The sequence below is a fragment of the Urocitellus parryii genome, chromosome 4, assembly GCF_045843805.1.
Source record: "Urocitellus parryii isolate mUroPar1 chromosome 4, mUroPar1.hap1, whole genome shotgun sequence".
Lineage (NCBI taxonomy): Eukaryota > Metazoa > Chordata > Mammalia > Rodentia > Sciuridae > Urocitellus > Urocitellus parryii.
The window spans coordinates 142,927,918-142,945,680 of NC_135534.1; the positions used below are offsets into that span (position 1 = coordinate 142,927,918).

General features: G+C 38.0%; 1 protein-coding gene across 1 annotated transcript in view; it reads right to left on the bottom strand.

The window, feature by feature from the left end:
- Pip5k1b (phosphatidylinositol-4-phosphate 5-kinase type 1 beta) overlaps positions 1–17,763 on the bottom strand; it is a 285,611-nt gene that overhangs the window by 74,653 nt on the left and 193,195 nt on the right. Inside the window, exons 8-10 of the mRNA XM_026389267.2 lie at positions 5,017–5,228; positions 3,243–3,326; positions 3,073–3,121 (exon numbers count right to left, since the gene is read on the bottom strand). Coding sequence (XP_026245052.1) covers positions 3,073–3,121; positions 3,243–3,326; positions 5,017–5,228 — 345 coding nt within the window. The remainder of the gene's footprint in view (positions 1–3,072; positions 3,122–3,242; positions 3,327–5,016; positions 5,229–17,763) is intronic.

Here is a 17,763-nt window from a genome sequence, read left to right on the forward strand (position 1 = left end):
TCAGGGAATTCATCCCAAGGCAGAGGAAAGATTTTTGCAAGTCTTTCTGTCAGCTGAGGTCTTTCATCAACAGTGGTCAAGAGCTAGAGAACAGTGTTCTATATCCTGCAGGACCGTGGGCTGTGGAGGAGGACCCAGACTCAATAAGAACAAAGATTCTAGAGTGAATAGAGCACTAAGGGAGACAGACAGAAGACTCTGCTACCCAAATTGGAATAGTTGCTCCTTATTCATAACATTGTGTCCCTGGAGGTGCTTTCAAATCCTTTTCTTATAGGTAACCAGTGCTTCCAGTGCCGCTGAGAATGAAGGGTATTCATTCAGTCATGAACAAAAACTGGGGACATAAGCAAAGCACACTGATATAAGAGTGACATTTAAATTAAGAAAGTGTTCTGGTGTTATCTCCAAGTAGCTGTAGTATCTAAGCTTAAATTCTTAGAAATTTAAGAAGACCCAGGAGGATACACAGGAGACATGGTTGACTGGTACTGTACTGAATTACCTACCATCACACAGAGCTGACCTGCACGGCCAACTCAGTTCTCTCATGCATGGCAGGAGTCTTAGGACTGAAGGGCCGTTGATTTACAAATCCAGGAAGGGGAATGGATGAAGGGCTGATTCTCTACGTTCGATCAGCAATCATTTATTGACCATTCAAGTTGTACATTTCTAGAAATGGCAAGTTTATTTGTATGTATGATGCTCCATTTTGAATCCAGGTTATGGATTCTAATAGGGAAATTTCTAAGAATTTAAGCTTAGATACTACAAAATGCCTGCTGGGAGAAAAAACACACTTGACCAGAAATCCAGAGAGCTGGTTCTGGTATAAGTTCTAACTTTAAAAGGTTGTGTGAATAGCTGGGTATGGTGGTGCATGCCTATAGTCCTAGTGGCTTTGGGAGGCTGAGGCAGGAGGATTGCAAGTTCAAAGCCAGCCTCAGAAAGGCCCTAAGCAACGTGGCAAGACCCTATCTTAAAATAAAAAATAAAATGGGCTGGGGATGTAGGTCAGTGGTTAAGTGCCCTGGGTTCAATCCCCCTCCTGCCCCCAACCCCACAAAGGCTGTGTGATCCTGGGACCAGCCAGACTCAGGGCCTCAGGGTCAGCCTCTGTGAAATAGTGTGCTATGTGAGCGGTACAAGTGTTTTCAGCTAGGATAATCTGTAGTTCTGTAATTAGCACGTTATGAAAGACAGTATGCTAGATTCATCTTCACCAAATTACAACAGCCCTCCAGGCTCTCAGCAACCGGGGAATGTGACAGGCACTCTTCCCAGATCTTGGCAGCTGTTGTCTGAAGTAGCTACTTTCTCACAAAAAACACATTAATTTAGAAATATCCGTAGGATGCAATGGTACCTTTAGATACCTGAGACTTTGCCTTTAAAGGAGTTCCACTAGTGCTTTCTTTGATACGAAGAAACACTGTCTAAATAAGAGCCATATTTGTGAACAAACAAAAACAAGCCTTGAATACTATGTATAATTTCACAAATACATAATCAGCAGAGATTTTCTTAAAAAAATAAACTACAATCAGAAGGTACGTTTTAAATGGACAAAGGTAGGGGTCTCTTAGAAGCCTCTGGCCGATGCAGGACAAGGTCATTGAGATCAGAAATCTCACTTGGTAATAAACAGGTAACGACACTCGTCTCAGAAAACAGCAGAGGAATAACCCAGGGGAATTTCTCTCTCTCTCCCTTCCATGTTCAAGGTGATGTAGTCCCCACCTTTCTCATTTGGAAGGAGAATTCAAATTACCCCTGACCTTTTCATAGGAGGAATCTTTGATCTGATAAGGCTTGGGTTAATTCTTAGAAACAAATTTGTGAGCCTGAAGTTTAAAAGTGCATTCTGACATAGGGCAGTCCTTAGCCTGTGGACAAAATGCAGATCTCTCATGCTGAAAGGTTATTAACAGTCTTCCACAGAACTGAAAAATGTGTGTTCTTTTCCAGAAAGGAAAAGAACAGCATCCATAATTTATCTTCTTTCAAAGTAAAGCATCTGCTAGCATCTTAAAAGGAAATGTGTGACTAAATCTTTGACCAATATATTCTTCGGATGTGACATATCAAGTTATTAACTGAGAGAGGCTTAGGGCCAATAAATGGTCTGTTATAGCAGGAAGTTCAAATCTAATGTCTAGATGTGTCTCTGTGGGTGTGTGTGGGTGAACGCGTGTGCATGTGCAGTGCCCATAAGAGAGAGAGAGAGCCAGAGAGAGAGGAAAACTACTTGCTCTTTGATATTTAAATTTTTCTTTAATTACATTAAGACTTAACTCTTGGGTTGAGGATGCTGCTCAGTGGTTAAGCACCCCTGGATTTAATCTCTGGCACCAAAATAAAACCAAACAAACAAAAAAAAAAACCCATAACTCTTGTGACATCTTCCTATCAGTCAGCATGTATATAAATGTGTAAATCCATAACACATATAAATCCGCACCACCTTAAACATTTTCACTTCCTGTGTCCTTATTAAGTGTTTGGCTTCTGGCTGAATATGCACACGGATTATTTTATTTCATCCTCATAGCAGACCAGTACTACTATAATTGCTCTGTTATGATGAGGAAACCAAGGAGAGGCCAAATCACAAGCAGTGAGCCTTGCTCACATGGTTGGTCAAGTGGTGATGGCAGAGTTCAAGTCCAGGGGTGTCTACCATCAAATTCAGGGCTCAAGCTACTCGTGGTCTGGTCTCCTGAGAATCTTATTTCAACAGCCCTACTATTCTCAGTGTCTTTTTGAAAAGAGATTTTTGCCCCCCTTATCTCATAATTGGGAGCTTTGCATTTCCCACAGAAACAGCTATCATTTTGTTCTTGGCCTCTACTAAGCCACTAGGCTGGATGTCATCTATATGAATAGCTATTTGAATTTATGTGGTCTTTGTTTTTAGTGTGGACCAATCTACTAGTCTACGACTCTGAGTTTATAACGACCTTTGCTCCTCACCTCTTAACATGCAATGTCACAGTTTCCTGGACACATGTAGAAGTTTCTGAGGAACTAAAAATATATGCAGTTTAACAAGGAACATCAATTACTTACACCATCATAAACAAGAGCTTTCCAGGAGTGTTCTAACTTCTTCATTAACCTACATGTAAACAGATGGAAAAATAACCATGAAAATGCAGAACCACTCATATCTGATGAATTTTCAAAAACATTTTGGATGACTTGAAAATAATAAAAGATCACTTCCCCAAATGTCCCACCTGTATGATTGTAGAATGTCAATAATGCCCATAAATAAAAGTAGTTTTTCTCCCTTATGGCTTTTAGCTGGAATGCCTCCCATTCTGTTGATAGAACAAAAGAGAAAATATTTTATTGAATATTATAAGACTATAAAATTAAAAATATTTATAATAAATAGATTGAAAATAAATATCTTTTAAGAATTCTTTATCATCATCATATATATATTTTGCATCCAGTTAAAGGTCTTCCTGGCAATCCAGAATGATGTACTTTCCCACAATGGAGAAACATGATAGCTGTCAGCTCTGAAAAGTTGGATGAGAAGAATCCAATTTAAAAATTATTTTTATTTTAAAAGCGTGGCCAAGAATTCTTAGAACATAATAAATATTATTTTTAAAAAATGCAATGCTCTTTTTCTGATCAAAAAATGTTTATTATTGAGATTAAAAAATATAAGGCTCTAGAGTTGTGGCTCAAGGGTAGAGTGCTTGCCTAGCATGTGTGAGGCACTGGGTTTGATTCTCAGCACCACATATAAATAAATGGATAAAATAAGGGTCTATCAACATCGAAAAAAATAAAAAACCCATAAAACATAGAAAAGAATGTAGAAAATATGTAAAAAATCCACTCATAGAATGAAGAGATAATTATTAATATTTGGTATACTTTGCAGTATGTTTATTAATCTATAAAGGGGATTATTTAATTTATTATGTTTTATAATCTGACTTTTTCACTTACTAAATGATGAACATTTCTTTCTTTCTTTTTTTTTGGCACGGAGAACTGAACTCAGGGGCACTTGACCACTGAGCCACATTCCCAGCCCTATTTTGTATTTTATTTAGAGACAGGGTTTCACTGAGTTGCTTAGCACCTCACTGTTGCTGAGGCTGGCTTTGAACTCACGATTCTCCTATTTCAGCCTCCAAAGCTGCACCTGGCTGATGAGCATTTCTTTACATTCAATGTACTGTGATTTTTAATGGCATGTAGTGTTTCACCATATGGATATAGGATAATTTAACTGATGATTGAACATTTAGATATAATCACAAGCAAAGATTACAACTAATTTCTTTTATAAAAGTAAAATATGACTATGGTTTAGATATTGTTGGAGAATTCTAGAAATCAGGACATTATAACCTCAGAAAATGATTTTTTTTCAGTCTCCTTGCTTAGCTAATACATGCATCTGATACAGTTAACCACTTCAATAATTATTTTGGTTGTAATTGCTTCCATTGTCAATATGCACTTTACACATGCGAATGAATCCTGCAGTTACCATCACATCTGGCTGAGGAGAGAGACCACATTTGCCAGGGTGTAGGACTAGATCAACACAATCCCCTCATGCAGATAAAAAGAGCTCTGAATTGTGAACACCATTCTTATCCTGTATTTGCTTAAATATATGTGTATTTCAATCCAAAGTTTATTCTTCCCTCTTATGGTTGATACTTTGAATATGTAGTAAATGGGAGCAGAAACATTTTTGACCATTTTTGGAAAATGCAGACATCTGAAAAAAGAAATTTTGTGGGTGAAAGAACAACAACAACCAGGACACTGCCACTTGTCTAGTTATCCTTTGATGAAGAGAAATGAAGGCTGGTTGCACGGATGTTAGTGCCAAGTAGGAATCCATTCTCAGAATGCCATCTATTTCCATGTACCAGGTGTTAAGTGCTTCAGTGCTGAGGGGGGATGTGACTACTTGAAATTACCCAGTGGCAGGGGCTGTCACAATCAGGGTGGGCATGTGATTGCACTTACGTGTCTGGGTTCTCTGCGATGATCCCATCTCCAGATTTCCCTGGACCTTGGATGGATTCCATGGCTGTTGAATAGAGAACTTTCTGCATCCCAGGCCGCTTTGGATCCGGCACATTTTGTGAGCTCTCCTCCTCTTTGTCTTTAAGGGAATGGTCCAAGATGTGGATTCCCAGCAAAAGGCTGTAGTCCATGATCTTGAAGCTTTCCAGCACCTGAAGAAGAAAAAGACCCAAGAAGCCAGTTAACCCAAATGGCTTATAAGTCTCATCTGCATGGAATCAGAGAGCTCTAAATATGTAGATGTATTGCTCTTGCATCCCTCCCTTGGAGTGGCTGATGGAGGAAAAAAAAATCCCAATAAAAACACTTGAGGTTATTATTAGGCCACACGCAGAAAGGACTGGTACAGTGGTTGCAAGATGAAATTTTTATGCAAATCTAAAGCAAGCACATCTTTTCTTAAACCTCCGTGAATGTTTTTTATTATCAGCATTTACTGAAAACTTTCCATGCACCAGGTGCTAAGTGCTTCACTTGCATTCAATCCTCATAACCACTTTATGATTTGGGTACTATTATTGGCTCTATTCTAGAGACCAAAAAAAAAAAAACATAGAAAAATAAAGCAATTTGCTCAATAACACACAGCATGTGACAGAGACCTAAGTGGTCAACTCCGGCATTCACACTCTTAATAAGCTCTAGAGCCTAGAAACCAACGGCCAATTGTCTCTACAAGCTTGTAACTTCCTCAGCATGAAGACTCAGCTGGAATGTGTGGTTGCTTGGATTCTGTTCTCAAAAATCTAACTCTTGCTAAGTTTATTGGTTTCCTTTTCAAAGCCTGTATCTCAAGGTTGCTAGTTTCCTGTAGTCAGTCTTTTAAAAATATATGATCTCAACAAAGAATAGGACTTAATGCTTAATTATCCAAACAGCAGAGAGTGGGGAGGTGAAGAAATTAAAAATAATTGAATGTATCTACAAAAAAAAAAAAGAGATAGCAATTCTCTGAAAGAAAAATGACAGGTGACATGGACTAGATAAGAGTCCTTCAAAATGGTTTCAGAGTTCAGGGGGCTTTGACACTTGGAACCCTTCCTAGGTAGAGAAAGAATGTTCAGGAAAAGTGTCTGAATATTGGGTGTTTTCTTCTATAATTTTTTCCCTACTACTTTGTATATAAGTCTCCCCTACAATGAACTCTTTTTTTCTTTTTATCCCAGCCCTTTTTATTTTTAATTTTGAGACAGGGTCTTACTAACTTGCTGAGGCTGACCTTGAACTGGTAATCCTTTTGCCTCAGTCTCTTGAGTTGCTGGGATTAGAGGTATGCTCGATGGTGCCTGGCCAGCTTCTCATTCTTCTTAAACTCAACTGTTTTTGGTCAGATATTCATGACATATTAGAGAAGGGATAAGGTCTAGGGACTCAAAGACCTATCAGTGTCACTTCATGGATGGTATCTGACAAAGACTTTGGGATATATATACACAGTCTTCAAAAGATGGTTTTCCTTGGGTAGGCATCTTAGCCATTAATGAGGACACCTGAGACGGGGCTGTGAGTGTCCAATACCATGGAATGGTCCCCCTTCATCTTTCAAATTACTAAGTCTGTACTTTCAGAAAGGAGGCAGACAAGAGGAGATGAGAATAGAATCTCATTATTTTAGAAGTTTGAGACATGGGATTTTCTAACCCAAGAGATGTGACAGTGGTCTGATAGTGATGTGGAAGCAGCCTCCCTAACCTAAGAAGTGCAGTCAGGATTGGAGGAGGGAGGAGGAGTGACAGGTAGTACTTCTGACTATTGACCCCATGCCTGAGCATCATGGCAGGGTCTGGCCCTGTTAGAAGCAGCAAGACCATGGAAAACAAGACTGTTCAGTGTCAGGCATGCAGGGACACAGCCTCTTACCAGTGTTATTTTGGCCAATTTTGATTTCTCTAAAATTTCTGGGTTTGTGGTTACCCATAGTATCGCCTGGATGTTCAACAGGAAATGACAGGCCTTCAACCCTGCAATTCTGGTCAATGGCTCTAAAATGACTGCCTTATAATCTTTATGGAGAACATTCCTGGTTTCATCTGGTAAAGACTCAACCATGTTCCCTCCATAGCCCACAGTATTCATTTGTAAATGATTCCTCCAAAGTAGTGAACTGGCCTCAAAAACAAATTCTAATTAGACTGTAACAACACTGTGGATGTTCCTAACAGGCACCTGGAATCATCTCCTCTAGCTAGGAGTGGTGAAGACTGAAAACAATCCTGACATCATCTTGCTTATTTCATTTTTCTCTACAAAGTATCTGCAAATTAATTCTGCTTGTTAAAAGGCCTTCTTCATAAGACATTTTTCTTATATTTATTTAACGTACACTGGTTTGGATTTGCAGTCCCATTTACTGTCCTTAGGTCAATTTTATAAGTGATAAGAATTCAGGCTGTGGTCCAACTATAACTATAGCATAGAGTAAGAAATGATCCTGATCATTTAAGCTGTCAAATACTTTTCCAGGTTGGTTGGTTTGTTGTGCAGTGCTGGGGACTAAACCCAAGGCTTCATACAGGCTAGGCAAGCCCTCTACCACTGAGCTACCTCCAGCACTTTTTATTTTATTTTGAAAGGGGGTTTCGCTAGTTGCCCAGACTGGCCTGGAACTTGGGATCCTCCAGCCTTAGTCTCCCAAGTAGCTGGGATCATAGGTGTGTATCACTGCACCTGGCTCTGGGTTTATTATTATTATTTTTTAAAAGAATAACCTTCATATGGAGAAGAACAGTAGTTTCTAGGGTCTGCGAAGAGTGTGAGGGAGAGGTGATGGAGACAGGATGGATAATGGACCCAGGAGGAAGAACTTCTAATATTCTATAGATGAGTAAAAGAACTAACTTTGTTTGACAACAATTAATTATATATTTCAAAATATCTAGTGGAGAGGATTTTGAATGCTCCAAACAGAGAAATGATAAATGTCTGAGAAAGATGTTATATACCCTGATGTGATCATTATACATGAATCAAAATAAAACAATATACTCCATAAATATGTACAACTACTATATGCCAATTAAAAATAAAAAGCACATTTTAAAAATCTTTAAGAGAAACTTAGAAAAGGCTGTAAAAAGAGATTCATTTCTTCTTTACACTTATATTGGATTGTTAGCATCCTGGAAGGTAACTGAATTGTTCTTAGGAGGACAAGGTTCCTCCTTCCAGAGTGGAAGGTTTAAAAAAGAAATTCTATTCCCATTATGTGAAAAGTTAATCATAAATCTTAGGTGTTTGGTTAGGCAAAAATCACCAGCCACAAGAAATGTCAGGAAACAAAAAGACATATATAAATATATGCATATATATATATATATATATATGCATATATTTTAAATCAAAATTTAAAACTTCTGTAATGGAAAATTCTGGGAGTAGATTTTTAATTATGTGTTTTAAAGTTTTGCATCAGTTAGGAACAAAATAGTTCCATTATTCATATCCTCCCAGTTCTTTAATTAAAGGAATTAATAAATATGCCAAAAACTTAACATGCACAAACTGCAAGAGTAAGCAACATTTGGTGACACGGCAGACGATCCAGTTCGTCACTTGGGTGCACATTTATTTCCAGAATGTCTGCCTGACCTCACAGCTGCTGGTAGATTCTGTACCTGTGCATTTGCCATTCAAAATGTAAGTTACAATGCAAACACAGGCGCCTTTCCATCTAGCTTGGGCACTTCTTTACCTTCTCACTTATAAAGTAAAATATCAGAGATCATTCCCACAGCTACAGAAAACTGGAAGCAAGTTGGAATACCGCGGTGCTTTTTATGGTCAAGGTCAGAGAGATTTCTTTCTCTCTCAAGGACTATTTTAAGTCAATAATATCATTGAAAGACTGAGTGTAGGAGATGATGACTCCTGAATGAGGTGGGAGCAGCAGGAGGGAGAGGTGGATACATTTGGGAATCTTTCAGAAGTAAATTCCAACTACCATCTTTCTAGAGACAATTCCTAAATTGCAATCTTTGGTTTGATCTCATCCCTAGCTGCACCTCAGTGGCCTTCTGGATATCCCTAATCTTCTACCCAGGGTCACACTGGGACCTTATTTTGCCCTGAAGCAGTTCTTTCTCTTCGTTTCCCTTTTTCATCACTCTAATGTCGATTTCAGATTCCTTTTCCTTTAATTAAGTTGTCCAGTCTTGCAACTTTTATTATCAAAACATTCCTTCTCTGTAATGACTCATTTTCAACTTCCCTTTCAGATCCATCTTGACCCCCTTGCTTTACCAGGTTCACAACAACCCCCCTACTTAAATCTTGTCATTTCTTGTGCCAGTGCCTCAGTTTGGCCCTGAAGGTCCTTGCTACTATGGCCCCTACCAACATCTCTTTGTTCACTGCCATCCCAGACATACTTCCCCCTCTAGTCAAACTGAAATTCTTTAATTATCCCTAAATGTGCTCTGAAGATGCAAGCCCTGATATTTTGCTCATGCTATTTCTTCAGGAAGGTTCTTACTATCTTTCTAATTCCCACTGTTTTTTTTCCTTTTAGAGCCTAACTTAGCTTACCTAAATGAAAATTTTATTAATGATGTCAACAAATTGTTGGGAATACATCTTCCCTCAGAAAACCCAACCACGTGATCATAATCAGTGTTCCTCCATGATTTAAGAATCTACCTCTGCTTGACTCACCAAAGGCTAGTTTTATACTGTGTTTCCTGCTGTGTGCTCTGAACATAGTAGGAATGCACATTGCTATGTTGCTTTCCATATGTATTGGGCAAGTAAGTAAAAATCAAAATATTCTGCAGCAAAGAAGTTCTTCTGTCTTAAATATAAGAACTTGATATTTGTGCATCATCATTATAATGCCTGTGAAAATTTTTTAGCACTGAAAACATTTATTGTGATTATGTGTTGTGTTGTCAAAAAAATAAAGATAAAAGCCCACAATGTTTCCAAACCTACTTACACTGTAGGAACTGTATACACTCTGTGCCAAGGGCAAAAATCAAGCTAATATTGACAGACTGTTTTAATGTACTGTTTGATAGGCACACAACTCAATGGCAGATCAAAGGCAAGTTGTTTTGCTATAAGCTTGGCTGAGCTTTGATTCTAATAAGAGTACCATGTTTATCTTTGGGAAACTGCTGCTGGGATAACATGTTACAGGTTGGTCAACTGCAGACTCTTTAACTACCCCAAAATGCTTGGGGCTGGCCTTAAGATGGAAGATTTATTCACACATCTGTAACACATCCCAGGGCTTTTTCAGTTTTCCTGTTCTCGGTTCCTTTGCTTTCCAAAAATGGAGATTTCTTGGAAAATTGGGAATGGAACCACCATTTGACCCAGCTATCCCTCTACTCAGTCTATACTCAAAGGACTTAAAAACAGCATACCACAGGGACACAGCCACATTAATCTTTATAGCAGCACAATTCACAATAGCTAAACTGTGGAATCAACCTGGATGCCCTTCAATAGATGAATGGATAAAAATAATGTGGCATATATACACAATGGAATATTACTCATCAATAAAAGAGAATAAAAATCATGGCATTTGCAGGTAAATGAATGGAGTTAAAGAAGATAATACTAAGTGAAGTTAGCCAATCCCAAAAAGACAAATGCAGAATGTTTTCTCTGATATAAGGAGACTGATTCATAGTGGGGTGGGTTGGGGGAGCATGGAAGGAATAGACGAACTTTAGATAGGGCAGAGGGGTGGGAAGGGAAGGGAGGGGGTATGGGGTTAGAAATGATGGTGGAATGTGATGGACATTATTATCCAAAGAACATGTATGAAGACATGAATTGGTGTGAATATACTTTGTACAACCAGAGACATGAAAAATTGTGCTTCTATATGTGGAATAAGAATTGTAATGCATTTTGCTGTCATACATAAATAAAAAAATTAATTAAAAAAAGAATGCAAAGTTAAATTAGCATAAGACTGAAAAAAGGACAATCCTTGGGTAAATCCAAACTGTCATTGAAAACAGCTGCATTTAAAAACTGGTACCAGCACCAGAAGATATTAAGAGTGGTAAAGATAATGCAACTCAGCTATATCTAGCTCGAGACTAGACTTTGCCTTATGCAAAGTCAAGAAAGATATGGTTCTACAAGAAGAGGAGATGCTTTATTAAGTGAATCTTAAGTCAGCAAGACTTCTAATAATTTCCTACATCACAGGGGTTCTTATAAAAAGTAATCAGTTCTGTATGACTATTTTATTGTACACCTACTATGTGTCAGGCACTCTCGTTTCAAACTCTCTTGTACATTCTAGCTAATAAACAATACAATTAGAAATCCCCTATTTTAAGAATGACTTTGTGACTTTTTCTGGTAAACGGTTGGAACTGGAGATTATCATGATAAGTGAAATAAGCTAATCCCACAAAACCCAAGGTTGAATGTTCTCTCTGATATGCAGAGGTTGACACAAAACAAGGGTCAGCAGAGGGGAAGAACAGAAGTTCAGTGGATTAAACAAAGCAGAATGACGGGAAGGGGGGGATGGTAATAGGAAAGACAGTAGAATAAATCAGACATAACTTTTCTATGTTTATACAAGAATACACGATCAATCTCCACGTCATGTTCAACCACAAGAATGGTATCTTAATTAGAGTAAGTTATATTCCATGTATTTATAATATGTCAAATTACACTATACTGTCATGTATATCTAAAAAAGAATAAAAAGAAAAAAGAAAAAAAAAAGAAATTCCCTATTTTTATAATTCCCATTGAATTAAGGATCTGGTCATTGGTTATCAACATCTCTAACATCACATAAAGAAAGGCATTCTGACACTGTGTGCCTTCTGATGGGAAGAGACATTTTATCTGAAGTCAAACCTCTAGGTGACCAAACCTCTGGGCCCAACGACCAATTTATAGAAAAAGTAGATGAGAGAGGAGAATGATAAATGAAACCAGAGATGTAATTACCAAAATCCAGACTCTGAGATAAACAACCCCATTTCTCTGATAAATATCTTCAAAATAATTAATTTTCAAAATGAAAATTAAGAGTGACAGTGGGACTTAAATAGACTTTATCTCAATGCTGATCCAAATATTTTTTTCTGAAACAATTACAAATTAGAACACTATTTGATGTTTAGTTAGAATTATTAATATTTTAAATGGATGATATTGGCATCTTAGTTTTTAAAAAAGGGGTCTTTAGCATTAAGAGGTTTTTACTAAGACATGTATGAATAAAATGATGTGAGACATGGAATGTGCTTCAGATTACATGGGGAGTGAGGCAGTAAAATGAACCAGAGTTTTTTGAGTTACAAATTGTTAAAACTGGGCCCAGCACATGTGTGTGTGTGTGTGTGTGTGTGTGTATGTGTGTGTATGTGTGTATGTGTGTGTGCGTGCGCTATTTATAATATTCTGTTCACTTTTATATATGTTTGAACTTTTCAAAAATAAAGTTTCATATACTGTTTTGAAATGCTTACATGAAGTGCATTGCTATTCTTGTTAAGAGTTAACTTACCGCCATCTCTATTGATGTTAGGGTAGAGATGGCACAGATGAAAATAAAAATTAGTAATCTGGGATCTTAAGTGAAGTAGTGAAAGCAGAAAATTGGCTACATTTTATACTCATCTCAACTGATCATTCTTTGATGGAGGATCTAAAGAGTTAACTGAAAGTGGAGTTGACAGGAAGCTACATCAATGGCTTCAAGTAATTTTTCTAGCTAATTTATATTAGTTTAGTTCTCGAACAAGAAATTAATGATTGACACAGAACATTTGTGTTAAGCCAATAAATAAGAAAATTCAAAATAGTATCCCAGACATTTTATGCAAATAGACATTCCTGGAAATAGTGGTTTAGGGAAAAATGAATCTAAGGGCCTGCTATTCCTCACTAAGCAGGCCCTTCGGAGCACAGCGTCAGAACTACTTATATGTGCAAGTCTAGTTAGAGCTGAATGCTGGCTTTTTAATGTAATCTAATTTCCTCAATAAAGCTCAGAGTGTTCTTTGCTAATGTAATGAAGAGAAAATACAGGCTGTGACAAGACATAATTTTGGCTGGTAAAGCAGAATGAAATAAATATTAAGCTCTTAGCCTAGTTCTGGCAATAATGTATTTTGTACTGAGTCTAATGTGTGATTTAGAACTCTGGACTCTGCTGGATTAACCTGTACCAAGACCTTTTCCCTCCTCACTTAAAAAGCTTCAAGTGATAGAAGTATACTTATATGCATTGAAAATAGTCATCCATCATTTAAAAAGATCTTACACACACACACACACACGCACACACACACACACACACACACACCAATCTTCATAGCAGTTTTTCAAAGGACAAAAGTGAGGATAGATGTACTTCCTGGTTTGTAATACTAAATTTGAAAATTTCTTTGAAGGAAGCACACTGGTGAGATCAGAGGGACACTCACTTGTAGGGGAGAAGGACATATAAAAGTGTTGACCGGTCCTGGCAGGGATGAAGAGCCAAACCAGTGTGTGGTGATATTTCTGGAAGCCCCTGGCTCTTCCCAGGCAGTCTTGCAGGCCCTGTTCTGCCAGCTCTGTGGGTGCTCTGTACACGGGCACTGCATGTTGAATGAATAAAAGAAAGCCCTACAAGATGAAACTGATTTTATGCTTTGGTGTAAGTAGCCTAAGTTGAAAGCTTTTGTGGGGAAGACAAGGTTGCATTTGTCAGTACACAATAAACTGTGTCATGAAGGTACCACACAAAGCGTATTTCTGAGCCATTTGCTCAACTTTGTGATCTTTTCCCCATTCTGAAAACTTCAAGTACACCTAAGTCTCTGCAACTCAGTCTTTTATCAGATTCTAAAAGTTCTTCTCAAGATATGCAACCTCAACTCCATTTTTGAAAATGGCTGCGATTTGCTGCCCCTTCACTCCTTTGGTTCAGGTTTTGACAACACTGTTCTAATTCTTATCCTGACCCTTGTGACTGGCTTTGAGGGCACCCACCACCGGATCTACAGCAACAACCTCAAAGCCTTTCCAAATACATATTCAAAGCCAGAGTTGCTCCCATAAGACCCCCCCCCCCCACCGTGGCCCCTGTCCTTTGGCCTGCAGCTCTCCTCTGGCTTTCCCAGGATCCCCTGCAGGGAGGGGGATGTTGTGGGGATATTTCCTTCCCTTAGCTCCCTTCCCTCAGATGCTGTGTGGTCCTCCCATTTGGGACCTCCAATGACCTTCCCTCTAACCTTAGGGCCATCTACGAAATCAAAGACTGGTAGGTTCTTCTCAGACAAAAGCAGGAAACACTTGTATACCAGGTACAGCATCATTCCCTTCATAGACCCAAAGACTTCAGCTTCCATTAGCCTAAGTTTTCACATATTTCAATTTCTAGGTGACAAGTGACTAAAGAAAACAACCATAGCCACAGCCACCACCATGACAACAAACTCAGGAAATACTTCAGCCCTTAATCTTGAGGTAATATTTCTTTCAGGAAGAAAAGGAAAAGGAGTTTACTTCTCAAGGATCAGGAAGGCATTTTTGTATTTTTTTTTTTTTTTAGTCTCTGGTTTCCATCTTTCTGGAGAATTTTTTATAATGCTTCTGTTGATTTGAAGGAAGGGTTAAAAAAAAAAAAACAACAATAAGCAAAACCCTGCTACTGGCTTGAAAATCCTTCAGTTTCTGTAGTTACTGAGAATTTCCCAAAGCTGCTCACACCGGATTCAACATCACACATCTAGTTCCTGATCTCCTTCTCTAGCAGATTTAAAAAACAATCAATCCCACTGTAACCATCACATTTCTCAGAAAGTAGTTATGCTTTTATGTTAATAGGATTTCATGGGCACACATGTTGGTAAGAGTTGGCCAGTGTCCATGGGCTTGATTATGCTTTTCATTACATTTTAAAAAATTTGATCTTTAGATTACTTATTTTACTTTGTATTCTTCAGTCATGGCATGGTTTTCCTACCTTTGTCCCTCCTGGAAATAGGTTGCAAATTTTATGAACTCATTGTTCTGCATCGACCAAGGTGTCTACTTTGACAGAGCCTCTTCCTGACTCCTACTGTGTTTTCTTGTCAGAGCCAGAAAGACCAGTCACGGGCACTTCAAGCCTTTGATGTCTATATCTGTTATGACTTAGAGCTTTCATTTCAGTAGACTGTCTCCCATTGCCCCTGTGAGCTCCTCAAGGAGAATGAGAGGATGGAGGAACAGGACTTTGAAGGTAGAGACACATAGGTGAGCCCCGGATCCAGCACTGTGAACCCTGAAGACCTGGGGAAACTCAACCCCTCCTCAGTCTTCTTAATATGTCAAAAGGGAACCAAGGCACTCATTTCATAGAGTTGTTATAAGTTGTTATAATGAGGTTGAGTCCTGCTGGCTCAAAGCAAGTCCACAACAAACATTAACTGAGCCTAGGAAAGATGTCCTTCATGCCCATGAAATTATGCACTGCATACACCGAACTGTATAGATCTATTTGATGATTACATATTACATATGGTGCATTTAAATTATTAAGCTACTTAGGTATCTATGTGTTATATGTGAAAGGAAACCTGTGTCTACTAAAAACTAGAATAGGTAATTTTGCAAAATACTGAGAATTACTTGTGTGGCCCACATGGAGATATCTCTTAATAGAAAGTCAGGCATAAAAGAATATTTTGATTTTTGCAGCCACTCTGCCACATCTCATAGTGATCATATTCTCTTTTGTTACTGCCAACAGGAGATTCTTTCCTGCCTTTCCTATTCCTGTCTCAGAGCTAACCTGCAGCAAAAGGCAAAAACCTGGACAAAGAACAGCTCCATTACAAGAGTAATGAATAGTGTGGTGTGTGGCCAGTCTTAAATGGGGACACCAATCATGACCTAAATGAGAAGACTGGGGAGTCAGCACAGTTGTAATTTACTAAGTTACTATTAACAAACATTGGCCAAATGAGCCATACAAGTTTACTTCAAACAAGTATATACAAATTTATAACATTGACACAATTGACTTTGGTTTTCTTTCATAACAAATTGTGTATAGGTTATTATCAAAATCTACTTTTATGCATTTATTGGTTAGGTAAGGTCCACCATTTCAAAAAGTGTTTGTATCGTTAGCTCCTAGGGTTCATCAGAAGACTGACACCAAGAGAACTGTGGAATAGAATTGTCACACAGGATAAATGATGGGAAAATGAAGCCACACAGTTCTTGTTCTCAAAGAGAGCAGATTTTAGTAGCAAACATTAAATATGAAATCAAGCAATTATAATGTAAAAATACTAATGGCTACATAATAGATTTACATGAAGTAATATGAGAATTCAGCCTCATAGAAATGCTTATTTTTATATTTTATTTAATTTTGGGAGGGAGTATTGGTGATTGAGCCCAGGGGCACTTTATCACTGAGTTACCTCCTTTGCCCTTTTTATTCTTTGAGACAGGGTCTCGCCAAGTTGCTGAGGCTGGCCTTGAACTTGTAATCCTCCTGCCTCAGCCTTCTAAATTGCTGGGATAACAGGTGCATGGCACTGTGCCTGGCTAAAAGTGTTTATTATTAGAAATACACACCCTAAATCTCTTCTTTGGAATTCCTGTCAATTGCATTAAATCCCATGGACATATTAGCAGTCACCAGACTTAACTGTAAGTTTTTCAGCTTTGCTTTCATTACTCTTTCCAATACACCCAAAATTGCCTTTTTGTTACTTTTATCCTTTGCTTTTCTGGAGTCAGGCAACTTTTACACAAGAGACTTCAATACATACTGATCAGAATGGCTGAATAAAAAATAGTGACAATAGCAAATGCTGGCAAGTATGGGGACAAAATGGATCACTCATACAGCTCTGGTGGGAATGTAAAATGATGCAGCCATTCTGGCAAAAAACTGTTCAGAGCAGCTTTATATGAAATCTCAAAAACCAGAGGGAAACCCACATGTTCTTTAGAAGATAAATATTAAATGGTGGCATATTCGTATTATGAAATATCACTCAGCAATAAAAAGGAACAAACTATTGATACAGGTAATAGTGTGGATGCTCCTCAAGGGCATCAGGCCAGGTGGAAAAAGCCAATCCCAACAATCCTACATGTTATGATTCCATTTAGATAGTATTCTTGAAATGTCAAATTATAGAAGTATAAAATAGATTTGTGCTTGCACAAGATTAGGCAGGGTTTTTGGAACAGGCAGGTAGCCATGGCTGTAAAAGGGTAGCCTGGGAGATCTTGAGAAGGAGCAACTCTGCATTTGCCTGAGTTCTCCATACATGCAGTTATATTAATCTGCATGTATGTATTAATTGCACAGAATCCTCCCTCTAATGCCCATGAGTGCATATAAAATTGACAAAATTTGAGAAATCTGAAAAACATCATTAGCTTGTATCTGAATCAATTTCTGGGTTGCAATACTATGCCAAGGTCGTATAAGATGTTTCCATTGGTGGAAGCTGGGTAAGGGTATATGACATCTTTCAAATAAACCTACAATTATGTTTAAAAAAAGAGAGACATAACTTAAAAAAATTTCTTCCAAATATAACAATGTTGTCATTTCTATCCTCATTGGGAAATTCGGCATGTCTAGTTACATCCAACTCATTATCTCTTAGATTAGGGAAAGGACGGCACCATTCTACATTCCTGGGAACTCTTAATATCCCTTTCCAGCTCAATCTTTGATTCTATGAGTGTGTTTTATTT